This window comes from Macrosteles quadrilineatus, unplaced genomic scaffold (assembly GCF_028750875.1).
Source record: "Macrosteles quadrilineatus isolate MER2022 unplaced genomic scaffold, UCM_ALF_1.0 Scaffold_4__1_contigs__length_99947679, whole genome shotgun sequence".
NCBI lineage: Eukaryota > Metazoa > Arthropoda > Insecta > Hemiptera > Cicadellidae > Macrosteles > Macrosteles quadrilineatus.
In genome coordinates this window covers 98018195-98031849 of record NW_026542597.1, presented here as the reverse complement: position 1 = coordinate 98031849, position 13655 = coordinate 98018195, and the positions used below count along the sequence as shown (strand labels likewise).

The 13655-nt window shown below is 35.8% G+C and overlaps 1 protein-coding gene across 1 annotated transcript in view; it reads right to left on the bottom strand.

Annotated features, from left to right (window-relative positions):
• The window catches only part of LOC128993190 (dystrophin-like), an 88684-nt gene that overhangs the window by 14200 nt on the left and 60829 nt on the right, over positions 1–13655 (bottom strand). The window contains exons 5-17 of the mRNA XM_054416950.1: positions 13289–13366; positions 12611–12703; positions 11954–12043; positions 10372–10570; positions 6386–6540; positions 5283–5483; positions 4018–4199; positions 2903–3138; positions 2439–2677; positions 2069–2245; positions 1844–1942; positions 1321–1543; positions 57–262 (exon numbers count right to left, since the gene is read on the bottom strand). Of these exons, the coding sequence (XP_054272925.1) occupies positions 57–262; positions 1321–1543; positions 1844–1942; positions 2069–2245; positions 2439–2677; positions 2903–3138; positions 4018–4199; positions 5283–5483; positions 6386–6540; positions 10372–10570; positions 11954–12043; positions 12611–12703; positions 13289–13366 (2178 nt within the window). The remainder of the gene's footprint in view (positions 1–56; positions 263–1320; positions 1544–1843; positions 1943–2068; positions 2246–2438; positions 2678–2902; positions 3139–4017; positions 4200–5282; positions 5484–6385; positions 6541–10371; positions 10571–11953; positions 12044–12610; positions 12704–13288; positions 13367–13655) is intronic.

The window sequence follows — 13655 nt, the reverse complement described above, 5'->3', positions numbered from 1 at the left end:
TCACATTAAAAACTGTAAAAAAGCAAGACGGAAACTAAAAAAGTCAGTTAACTTACCGAACAGACATCAAAGTCATGAGCATCAGTCGCAGACAGCCACTGGTTATACTCTTCTATCAGTATAACTGCACTGGCTATCTCGCTCTCTATCAGACCTCTCTGTTCCACCTCCTCTGTTTTGTGTTGCAGCGTTACATCCATGTTTTCATAACTCTTCGTCAACTCTGACAACCGTTTTTCTTCTTCTTCTGGAGAGCCTCCCTCTATTATAAACATCAAGTGAATAGTTTTAATATAGTTGGGAATTGAAGGAAAAAAGTTAATGTGTATTGGATTTAATGCAAGCAATGAGCTCCCCTACTATTGAGTTACATTTGCATATGGTTGTTAGGTTTTGCAGTTTTTAATAATTATAATTGTATAGTAAATTAATTGTTATGCTTATTTTACTAAGTTATTGTTCGATCTTTTTTTTATTTTTAGTATGTGAAGTGTGAAGAACTTTTATTTTGATTTTAAGCAGCCAAATAAGGACTCTTATCACGCACAGGTCATTGTGACCTATGTGATATTTTTTATTTCCTTTATGTAATGCTGCAAAATAATTTGTTGTAAATAAAGAATTTCTCTCTCTCTCTGCTTCGTATGATTTGAAATTTGCACATAATATGTACACCAGAGGCAGTCAACTATTATTATCTATTATCTATCAAACTACTGTGATAAAAACATAGTAGTTGCGGTTATTACGCTTTCTAAACCAAATATACTGGCAAAAATTTGGAACCAAGTATATTATAAAATTATCTGATATTTTTGTTTCAGAACATTAACAACATTAAAAGCAAACTCAAGGACTTATTCCCATTACAAATTGTTGAACATGAAAATTTTGTTGGTCATATTTTAAAATAGATTACTGCACTATGAATAAATGAACTATCATGCATGGTTTCTTCAGGTCATAATACATATTATGTATGTACGTGGCCAGAATTTTGTACATTAAAAGCTCTATATCCTTACTTGGTGCTCAATCTCTCGAGCTTGTAGGCTAGACACAGCTTGGCAGTCGAGCCGCTCGCAAACCTCTACTGTTTTATTTGTTACCGTAGGTATTGTTGGAATAGATCTTTTTTAGCAATCAGGGACCTAGCTCAGATTGTTTTCACTAGGCATTGTTTCCATCTAAGGCCGACTCAGGCTGTCTCTACTGAATAGCTTAGTTTTTTTTTTTTTTAAGAGTAATACAAATACAAAAATCTGCACAACAAACAAAGGGAACTACCAAAACCCCAGTTACACAGACAGGCCAACATACCAGTAATGATCTCCTGTATACGTGTGTGTGCGAGCCTGGTGATGTTGTCCAGACTGGCTCTCCTCTGCAGCCACTCCTCCCTGGCTCTCCGCAGCACCTCACTGTCACTGTGACTCTGCAGCTGTTGCAGTGTGTTCTGCAGCCAGTCACGCAGCACCTCCATACCTCTGTCCAGCTCTGTCTGACCAGCCTCCACCTTCCTCCTCTTCCAACTACCTTGGCCCTGCAACCATAACAACACTGTCGTTAACCAATCAAACGTAAGAAGTTGGCCTACCAAACATTTTCATCCTTAGTTCTGTGTTAGTTCCATGTTTCATCGTTAGTTCTGTGTTGGTTCTCAATATTTCCGAACATTTTTTTATATATGAAATAGGTGTCCGTTGAAAGGATGGTTCAGAATTTTAGGGCAAAAAACCTCTTTACACTTTAACGTATAGGATGCGGAATGGAATTTATATATTTTAGAAGCAATAGTAGATTAGTTATTATCAAGTTCTATTTTAGTTATGAAATGTCTTACATCTTCAGAAGGTGATGTTTCCTCCCAGGCCAGACTGGTGCTGATAGTCGTTGAACTGTCACCAACCACAGGAGTCACTTCAAACCCAGAGCTCGATATCTATGGAAGTAATAAAATGTTACTTTTAAAATAAGGCAAAACTTTGTCGGATTCAAAAATGTACAATTTTATTTTAAAACTGGCACCAACTTTAACACAGGGATGAAGTGTCTAGATATTACTCACTCTCTGACTCTGCATCTCCAGTATGAGCACCAGAGCGTCCCAGCGGTCCTGCAGAGCCTCTATCTGCTCCAGGTCACGGCCTCCCTCTGGAGGACGCATCCGCAGACTCAGCTCTGTGGCTGCATCTTGTATCCCCGTCAGCCGCTTCTGCTGGGCGTCCATTTGTTGACGCATTACCTGAGTGAATGACATATTGAAAATTCTGTGACATAATGAGAACAGTCTAATAGATAATTTAATAAATAAACACTCTAATACATCTCCAGAGTGTTGAAATTAAATTAATTACAAATATTAGAAAAATAAATAGGATAATAGTACACATTTCCACTTTTGATTTGTCACACGACCAGCTTGAGTTGTACTATACCTGAAGCTGTTTGATCCGGTCGAGTATTGCACCCATCTCTGTCGCCGGCTCCGCCTCCATCTGTTTGAGTGTTGTCTCCTTGGTGAGCAGCCACTGTTGTAGCCAGCTGACCTGGTCCATCAGCTGACTGGCCGAGGTGATCAGCTGTTGTAGCAGACCCCAGCGCTCCTCTGACCACTGACAGATGTGTTCCCACCTCTCCCCCAGCGCTGCCAGCTGGTCTTCCATTGCTGAGTAGGCTGGAGTAGAATGAGAATGTTATATTAGGTACTAGTTGTATATAAACACAAAAAATAGTTGGAATCAGGGTTGCCATCTACGGTTAGAGAAAAATTTGGACAAGCCCCCCCTATCCCCTTAGGACACCGGCAACAGGGTCCTAAATCAGAACCGTCCTGGCCGGACGGGTAGTAACCCTGCTAGAAAAACAAAGAAAAAAATCAGAACTTGTATAGGCTACTCACAACTGTCAGCAGTGGTGTCATCTACAACAATGACCAGGTTGCATAGGGAGTCCACTGTCTTCTGTTGCGCCTGTAGGTCGTCTCGCAGTGCAGCAAGTGCCTTCTGTTGCGCCTGTAGGTCGCTCAGGTCAGGCCCCACTTGTGACATGCGAGATATGCGATCCTCCGTCGCAGTCAGCCACTCTCGCAGACGATCCAGCTGCTTCTGCTGAGCCGACATCAGCAACGAGTGGATGCTGGAACATGTTACATGGGCATTAATGATCATCACTGCTATGGTAAGTAAAACAATAAAATCCTTTGTTAAGTTCAATGTTAGTGATGGTGAGTTTGCTGTTTATTATTGGAAACATTTTCCCTCACTGATTAGTAAAGCAGAAATTTCACCTTGTTTCAGGATCTACAATCTAATGCTGTTTTCAAGGGAGGAGAAACCTATAGCCTAACATACCAAGATTAGTACACAACATTGGAAGTCCTAGGAATGACAATTGTTTAGAACAGTCAATATCAATATACACTGTAGCTTGAGTCATTGAGTGCCTTTCTTTTATCCGGACTCCTCAGGACCGAGGCCAGTTCAGCTATAACGTTTTTTCCGGTTAAACCGAGATCCTATAAAACCCGTTAAATTAGGAACATCGACTAACAATACTTGTGCAAGCCACGGAAATCACTCAAAAATTAACTTAAGTATTTTACTTAAATTTTGAAACAAATTGTATTTAGTCATGTGAATCATGTGATCACTGGTCTCAAAGCTTTCCCTCAATGAGTTATTTCAGTACCGCCTACTTCCAGTTCGACCAATATTGCTGATACAAATTAACCATTTAAAGAGATGTCAGTTCTTCCAAGCGTAGTCTGGTTAAACAGATTTCCGGTTAAAAGGTGTCCGGGTAAGAGGAAGTCCACTTTATGTAGATTATATTTGTTTATTTGTTTTCTTGTTTTCTTACTTATTTTCCACTTGTACTTTTCTAAGCATTTTTGTTTGTGTTTTTCACCAGTTCATGTTACTAATCTTGTCATGTTGTAGGTTTCTTTCTGTTTGAAGAGTCCGATTCAAGATCTTAAAATGTTTACTAATCAAATGTGCTTTCAACAGTGTGTACCTTGCTTGTTTCTCCATTGCCTTGAGTCGTAGAGCCTCCCAGCGAGAGTTGAGCAGTCTCATCTGTACTCTGACCTCCTCCTCCTCGTCTCTAGTCAGCCCTCCCTCGGACAACATACGAGCTCCTTCCTCCAGCACTGCCCCCACACCTTCCTGGTGACCCGACAGCTCCAGCAGGAAACCCTACAACCAACAATAACAAGCATTATACATCTGTCTTGACTAGGATCTGGAGAAGGCGACATAATAGCCAAAACGATCGTCATCCCCCCTTAGAGGAGGTATAAGAGTCACAAGGCAATACTAAGGTAAATTAACCTCTTATTTATATGTTATATGTATGTGACTCGACAACAATGACTAAAGAAAAATCAAATGTCATTATAAATCTTTCACAAAATATCACTAACTTGACTGGAGGAAGTTATGATAAGATACATAAGAAGTAATAAGATTACATTATAGGTTGGCAGAAATGTTGACAACAGGGCACGCCCTCTAAAATAAGAGGCTTAGGTATTAAGTATGTACCTGAAATGTGACGTAGAAATCATACTCAAATAAAAATGTTGCTTGGACTTATTGGCTGACTCTTGAAAACATAAAACTGATAGTTGACATTATTACAACCAGAGGAAAGTTCAAATTAATCATTGTGTCAACCGGGAAATCCAAGAGTCAAATACAGCAACACTGCTAATTACTGTGCACACTGCGTAGGACATTTTTGGGAATTTTGTCAGGGAACTGTGAGCCTTGGTTTGCAGAAACAACAGTTAAAAATAAGATTATACCCCAACCAACATGGAATTGCCACGCTTAGCGCTACACATAAGCTACAAAAACTAAAATGTTTTCAGGTTTTCTGCACCATTGGCATTTTTTATAATTTTTTTAAAAAAACTGCCCAAGCGCTGGCCTTTTTACTATCCAACCACCTTTTGTTATTTTATTAGCACCATTAATATTAGCCCAGTGACAAAATGACATCTGGGTATGGAAAAAGTTAGTACAGTGGTTTTAATTGAAAATGACATTTGAAAATACATAACTTATGGCCTTGATAGGTTTAACAACCAGGAAACATTTTTGAATTTAGTAGTTTTATACAATTTTACATTTTTTCTGTTAAAGTATGTTTTATCCAACCTTTCCATGATCAATTTTGGTTTGCTTATCAAGACTCTACTGTATGAATATTAGTTTAATGAATCTTGAAATATAAATGGTAAGTAATGATTACAAGTCAACCAAACACACACACACCTCATGTGAATGGAAGTGTTCCTTGATAGTTTCAAGGTCAGTACTTCCTAGAGCCAGGTCGTGGCTTAGTCTGTCCTCCGCCTCCAGCAGCCAAGTCAGCACCTCCTCCATGGCTACTTGGTAACCCCCCAGCTCTACGGAGGCATTGGTAGCCAGACTGTGGGGCCTGGAACTACGGGGCTCCAGCTCCCCCATAGCACCCTGCAAAAAACAACACACTACATGTTTAACGATATGACCTCAAAAATCAAACCAAACACAAGAGTAACCAAACTTCCACTTGCAATTTACGTGAGGAAAGTTATAAAAGAACTGCTGAAAGTTATATCTAACATTTTCTGAAACAAGGGAGTCAGTGTAGCCAGTGCAGTAGATAGTAAGATCTGGTTAATGGTTGGTCGAAGGTTCACGTCAGAGCTGCGATAAATGATCATAACAACAATGAGAGCAGAGATGCTAGTAGGGAGTAGCGCTCTCCTTCCATTTGCTGTTCATATCTGGGCCAGGAACTTACACTGAAAGGTTGATTCATGATTGTGTTTTGTTAAAACTGAGTTTGTGTTGAGAGATTCTGAAGAAGATTTCATTTTAGCACCAAATGCAGTAAAGTATTATTTACTAGGAGAACCTGAGAGGTGACAGATAGTGAAGTGAGTTCGGGGGTGAGTTGCCGTGTCAGTGTGTGGAGGTAACGGATGACTCAATATGAGAAGAGATGATTCAGAGGTCCTGCGGGCTACAAATATCTGAGAGCTGGGATTGCTGACATCTTGGGGACTGGTCAAGAGGAGAGACAGAAAGAGAGGTGAGAGGAGTGAGACAAACTTGTAGAAACAAGTGTACGCGTAGGGTAGGGATTTCAATGTTTGCGAGATAGGAAAGACTCCTAGGAGGATGAGACTTCTAGGGCAAGGTGAAGTAAACAAAATAGTTTAAGTCAATGTTTTCATTCTGAGCTACACCCCCTACCATTGTGAAACCTCAAAAGCAAGGGTGGACGTGACAATATCCGTAGTCCTACGTTTTAGTTCATGTTTATCTCTATCCCAGCTTGGTAAATCTTGGAAAACTTGTCAATCAAGACAACTATCAGATATTTTTACCTCGAATGTGGTTGCTGGAGAGGCCAGTGAGCTGCTGGAGTCAGACTGGAGAAACTCCAGACTGGAGACTTCCAGCGTGGAATGAGGCAGAGACTGGAACAGACACATGACGTACATCATGACGGACTTCTTGTCTGGGACGGACGTGTTCACATCTGTAACATACACAAATCAATGTAAAGGTCATTCACAATCAATCCTTATGGTCTTTGTTTGACTACCAAACCATCTACGATTATGTAATTGCTTTCCAGCACACTCAAGATAGTAGATCGCAAATTCTTATTTAGCTCTCCCCACAGTAACCAATCCTATTATTTGACATATGGAAAGCTTTTAAATAATCTACGTTTCCACAATATTAAAATATGTTTCTGTAACAAATTTCTAATATCTACCACATGTTAAATCATCGATATTGAAGAAACTGTATTAGAGTCATTCCACTTCAAATCACCCAAAAAATTTAGGTTATGAAACCCACCATCTCAGAATTTGATGAAACTTTGTGAAAATGTTCATCCCTATGCCCTAAGTAAAAATAACAAAAATTACAAAGATACTGCTGATACTTTTTTTTATATGAATTTTTTTCCGATACACCGTTTTGACCATTTCAGGCTTTGGAATCGACAACCAAATCTAGCCTGGGTGACCAAAAAATTTAATTATTCGCAAACCGTTTAAGATAACACTTTCAAATTTTTATAACAAGTTTCCTATGTCTTGATAAATAACTGTGTATAGGTCACTCTAGAGTATAATAAAAATTTATTAAAATTATTATATATTTAAATTTATTTTTTTCAAATTTGACCGACATGGATTGTGAAAAACGGCTATAACTTTTTTCTCCAACCAGCTAGAACAATTATTGTTTTTGCAGAATTTTCCTTAAGCTATGACCTGTTTGAAAATATAAAGATATTAGTGGTTTTCTATGTACAGATATTGTAAAAAAATAGTTTTATTAAAATATTAATTAACGCTAAAAATTTAGTAACATATATCTTGTATCTTAAAGAAAAAATACTTACAAGAGTTTTTTAGTCATGAAAGCTTAATTTACCTAAGTCCTGTAGTTCATTGACAATATTAAATTACATTTTTGAAGATTATTTGATATTTCCTTAAACAAATTTAAAGCTAAAAGCTAAAAGCTTTTGAGCGATATACTACCTTGAAATGGTTGTAACAAAATAGTTGAATGTTACTTTATTATTGGCTAATTTACAGCTTGAGTAAATTTTATGACATGAGAGATAACACACATGACATAGTTATTTTAAAGTTTTTTTCCCGTTTTTATATTGCCCGGCACATCCATCCGTAAAATAGTGCACCTTTGTGACTGATGGAAAACTGTCTTTCAGCCATTTCATAATTTTTCTTTGGACGGCACTAACAAAAGAGACATTACGATACAAGTTATCACTAATAAAACAGTGATTTTAAACCTTTAGTTACAAACTTCGAAACTCAAACTTCAAAATTTGGTTATAACTTCAAAGTTCTGCCAAATCAAAATAACTATGCATGTATGTAATCTCTCATGTCATAAAATTTACTCAAATTGTAGTCCTTCCTGACTAGTATGCCATTGGTTCAGGTTTGATTCAGCCAGCTCCAAATCCTTGGTTGTAAAGTAATAGGTAACATAGACTAAGGAGAATAAAAGTTTAATAAGTATGGTAAATAAGTTAAGTATGGTAATGGTAATAATAAGTTCTAACCTGTAAAACTTGTTTGTGGAGCACCAACTGAACATACAATATTACAAAAAGGGATAAAACAGGAATCTTCTCTTTGTGGCCGGTAAAATTATTTACTAGGACCATATGGATGCATGAATACTAGTTCAGCGTCTTCATCTTCATCTGAAGTATTCCTCACAAGAGCAAGGTACCAATGGCAATATCCCAAGCTAAATCTATAAAACATCTCAAAGAAAACCTTTCTCCTAATGATGCAGTAATACTGATAGACTTTTTTATGATTCAAAATAAAATTCAGAGCTATCGACTGGTCAAGAGGCGGTTGTACACTTCATCCTGTATGTGTTTATTTGGTGAGTGAGGGGGAGCAAAAGTTTCAAATCACTGTTTTATTAGTGATGACTTGGATCGTGATGTCTCTTTTATTAATGTCGTCCAAAGAAAACTGATGAAATGGCTGAAAGACAGTTTTCCATCAGTCACAAAGGTGCACATTGTACTGATAGATGTGCCGGGCAATATAAAAACAGGAAAAACTTTAAAAATATATTTGAGCATGAAAATGATTTTGGGATTTATGCTAAGCACTCCTTTTATGCCACAAGCAGTGGTAAGTCAACCTGAGATGGTCTTGGTGGTACCATAAAACGCACACATCGAAAAGCAAGCCTTCATTGAGCTGTAAAGGCAAATCAGCTTTACAACCATGGATTTAGAGCTGGCCGAATCAAACCTGAACAATGGCTACTAGTCAGGAAGGACTTCAAAATTCTCCCAAATCAAAATAACTATGTCACGTGTGTAATCTCTTATGTCATAAAATTTACATAAGTTGTAAATTAGCCAATAACAAAGTAACATCGAACTATTTTGTTACAACCATTTCAAGGTAGTATATCGCTCAAAAGCTTTTAGCTTTAAATTTGTTTAAGGAAATATCTAATAATCTTCAAAAATGTAATTTAATATTGTCAAAGAACTACAGGACTTAGGTAAATTAATTAAGCTTTCATAACTGCAAACAAGTATTTTTTTTTTTTAAGATACAGATATATGTTACTCAATTTTTAGCGTTAATTAATATTTTAATAAAACTATTTTTTTACAATATATGTACATAAAAAACCACTAACATCTTTATATTTTCAAACAGGTCATAGCTTAAGGAAAATTCTGCAAAAACAATAATTGTTCTAGCTGGTTGGAGAAAAAAGTTATAGCCGTTTTTCACAATCCATGTCGGTCAAATTTGAAAAAAATAAATTTAAATATATAATAATTATAAAAAAATTTGTATTATACTCTAGAGTGACCTATATATAGTTTTTTGTATGTTCAAGACATAGGAAACTTGCCTTAAAAATTTGAAAGTGTTATCTTAAATGGTTTGCGAATAATTAAATGTTTTGGTCGCCCAGGCTAGATTTGGTTGTCGATTCCGAGGCCTGAAATGGTCAAAACGGTGTATCGGAAAAAAATTCATATAAAAAAAAGTATCAGCAGTATCTTCAAAATATTTGGTATTTTTACTTAGGGCATAGGAATGAACATTTTCACAAAGTTTCATCAAATTCTGAGATGGTGGGTTTCATGACCCGGGTGATTTGACGTGGAATGACTCATTAATTTACTTACTCTATGCTACTGTACACTGCAAAAACAAATTTAGGGGTAGAAAATATGAAAATGGAACTATCTTTCTTTTAATCCTTTTGCCTTGTACACATGATTTCAGCATATTAGGTCCAACAACAGGTCCCAACTAAACATTCCTTACAATCACTTACATTATGAGTATATAACAATAACGTTTTCAATGTTTTCATATATTTTACCTACGACCGATTTTAAAACTAGCCTTTTCAGTTCAGTTCATAGAATTGAAAAGATTCACTTAACAGGATTGTTTACTTACTTAACAGCATTGTTGTTTTACTTTACAAAAACGAGTAATGTACCAATGATGTTCAAAGATTGAGAAAATAAGTAAAATTTTAATACTTCGAACGTCAACTTATCAACTGTTAAAACCAATTTAACTGATTAAACAATGAGTGAGTGGATGGGACAACAAGTCATTGCACCACAATCAGTGACTATGAGAGATAATAAACGAAAAAATACCCTCTCTTGGAAGTTATTAGTAGTGATTTTTTGTAATTAAGAAACGGTCGTAGGTAAAGTAGTGTACGCAACTCGTATAATTAGTCTTACACAATCGTTGCGTAAGCTAATATTAAGAATAAATTAACTGGGACATAAAATGCAAACCTTCAGGATCAAGTAGTCTCTCGATTGCAAATTGCTCTTGAGCGACGCGGAATGCGTGATCCAACCTGGCATTTGGATGTCTGCGAGTGACATTTCCAAAATCAAATAGATCCGGTCTGAAATGATGAAGTAGTGCGTTGAATGCCAACCCGTCCGACCACGACGTGGTGAAGTTCCTGACATCCACGCCAGAGTAGTTCTGAAACAACACAATGGTTTTATTACACTCATAAACATACTCTGTGTACAAATACACGATAATAACTAGACCAAGAAAAGAAGGAATGAGTCAGACAACTTTATCGCTTACTTAATGGTCTACCTGTTCAAACTTCATAATCTGCCGTGATTTCATTTAAAATCTAAACATCTAAAATAGGTCATATAAATACAAAAATGTGACACTTTAATTATAAAAAAATGCAAAATAATAAATAAACACATTTAGTTATATTGGTCACATGACCAGTTAAAACAGGTTGCACAGATTTGAATGTTTTTTAAAGCAGTAAATAAAATAAGGCAGATTATGCCACTGTTTTTCTAGAGAGAAGTTATGAAAATACTTCTCTAGAGAAAGGTCTTAGGAATATTATTTCTCTAGAGAAAGGTCCTAATAATATTATTTCTCCTATGAATATTTTCTAGAGGCAGGTCTCAAAAACATTTCTCTAAAGAGAGGACTTAAACACATTTCTCTAGAGAGAGTATCTCAGAATATTTCTCTAGAGAGAAGTCCTAAGAGTATTTCTCTAGAGGCAGATCCTAAGAATATTTTTCTAGAGAGAGATCCTCTATTTCTAAAGGTTCTATGATTATTTCTCTAGAGAGATGTCCTAAGAGTATTTCTCTAGAGACAGGTCCTAAAATATTTTCTAGAGAGAGATCCTATACTTCTCCAGAGAGAGGTTCTATAATTAATTCTCTAGAGGGAGGCCCTAAGAATATTTCCCCAGAGAGAGAGATCCTATACTTCTCCAGAAAGAGGTTCTATGATTATTTCTCTAGAGAGAGGCCCTAAGAATATTTCCCCAGAGAGAGAGATCCTATACTTCTCCAGAGAGAGGTTCTATGATTATTTCTCTAGAGAGAGGCCCTAAGAATATTTCCCCAGAGAGAGAGATCCTATACTTCTCCAGAAAGAGGTTCTATGATTATTTCTCTAGAGAGAGGCCCTAAGAATATTTCCCCAGAGAGAGATCCTATACTTCTCCAGAGAGAGGTTCTATACTTCTCCAGAGAGAGGTTCTATGATTATTTCTCTAGAGATAGGCCCTAAGAATATTTCCCCAGAGAGAGATCCTATACTTCTCCAGAGAGAGGTTCTATGATTATTTCTCTGGAGAGAGGCCCTAAGAATATTTCCCCAGAGAGAGATCCTATACTTCTCCAGAGAGAGGTTCTATACTTCTCCAGAGAGAGGTTCTATGATTATTTCTCTACAGAGAGGCCCTAAGAATATTTCCCCAGAGAGAGATCCTATACTTCTCCAGAGAGAGGTTCTATGATTATTTCTCTAGAGAGAGGCCCTGAGAACATTTCTCTAGAGAGAGGTCCCACTGTGGTAGCTTTATATGTTTACCTGAGTATTTTGTCTGCACCACGCCAGCAATGTCTTCTCCAGGTTGGTTTGTTGCAGCTCTGACATGAGGTCCTTCAGGTGGTAATGTACCTAAGCACAAACATTTTCATTTTAATGACAAATACCTTTCCGCTCACCATTTCACTTACTCTATTTTGGACAGATATTTATGTATGACTGCTATTTAGTTAGATTCTATAATTTTCTGTGGTGTTTTAATGCATTGTGGAATCAAATAGCTAAGTAACTACAAGTTTCTAATTAATTTGAAGGGGTAAACTGACATTTTAATTTAACATTAACTACTCAAATTAATTCAGCTCTGGGATACACAATTTTAACTGAAATAAGAGCGTCAAACCATCTAAACGTTGCTAGTTAAAATTTACCTAAACAAAAACAGCATTTTAACAATTTTCATAAGTTTTATAAACAATAAATAATTGGATTTGCCTGAATAGGAAATAAAAGTATTTAAGAAATAATAATAGTAGGCTACTTCTTTTTTTCGTCATTTATGATTAACCCATTTATTATTTATTTAATTTTGACACAGCTATTTTGGTAAATTTTACACCAATTAATTAACAAATAAATTGTATTACTGATTTCCAAACTAATGAATATTTAATTTTACATTTCTACCTAATTCCTTACCTGCCAATGGAGAATGATACTCCATACCAGGCCTAGAATCAGTTTTGGGTTGCCATCTACAATGTCGTTACTGCTAATATTTACAAGTTTTACCTGGAAATAACATGATAGTTTATGTTTTTCTTTAAACACTGATACAACTAGTTTTACAAGAACCAATATGATCTATTATTGGAAATCAATGATTAAAAATTGCAGTTGATAGTTCTTAATGGTTTGTAGTTCACCTTCATTTCTCTAAGCACTTGATTTGCATTTAAGTATTTAAAGTCAAACTGCAATACCAATCCAGCATAATGAAATGGGAATAATTGTTGAGTTATTTGTGCAACTGGTTATTAAATAATGCAATGCTCATTCATCCAATTTTCTGATAATTTAAACAATTTAGAGAAAGTACACTAGTCCAAAACATACTGATGTGGAGTGATTACTGGACCAAATTGTTGCCTAATAAATGTGATTTTAATTTAAAACAATAGAGCAGTTAATTATACGACAAAAATATATATATAATTTTTCAAGTTTATTAATAAACAATTTTTATCAACCAAGGTCTAGGTGTAAGTTCAACTACAGTATTAGGATACAGTACCAGTAAAACTAGTATATTATAGCCTAACAAGAAGTAGTTCTTTAGTAAGTTCTTTAACATAAGAATGCTGAAATTTAACTTACATTATTATGTTCTAAGACCTGAAGTGCTCGATTTACGTTGTTCAAGTGATGTACTCGCATCCGACCCTTTTCTCTTTTCTGTAAAAGTAACAATCATCAGCAAGAGCAAGTATACTTATTTAGATGGTAAAGTACTAACAAAAATAGAAAAATGAAACCACTAGAGACATGTAAGAAAACAAATTAGTAAGGTAGCCTATATGTTATAAACAAAACAAAAAAATAAGATTTTAAAGTTGTTATTAAACACCTACTTAGTGAGTGAATTCCGAATCCATGCAATTTAAATATCATCAATTTAATTAATTTTTGATTTAAAATATATATATTTGTTTTCCAGAAATAAAGTCGATTTTCAGATTAACAA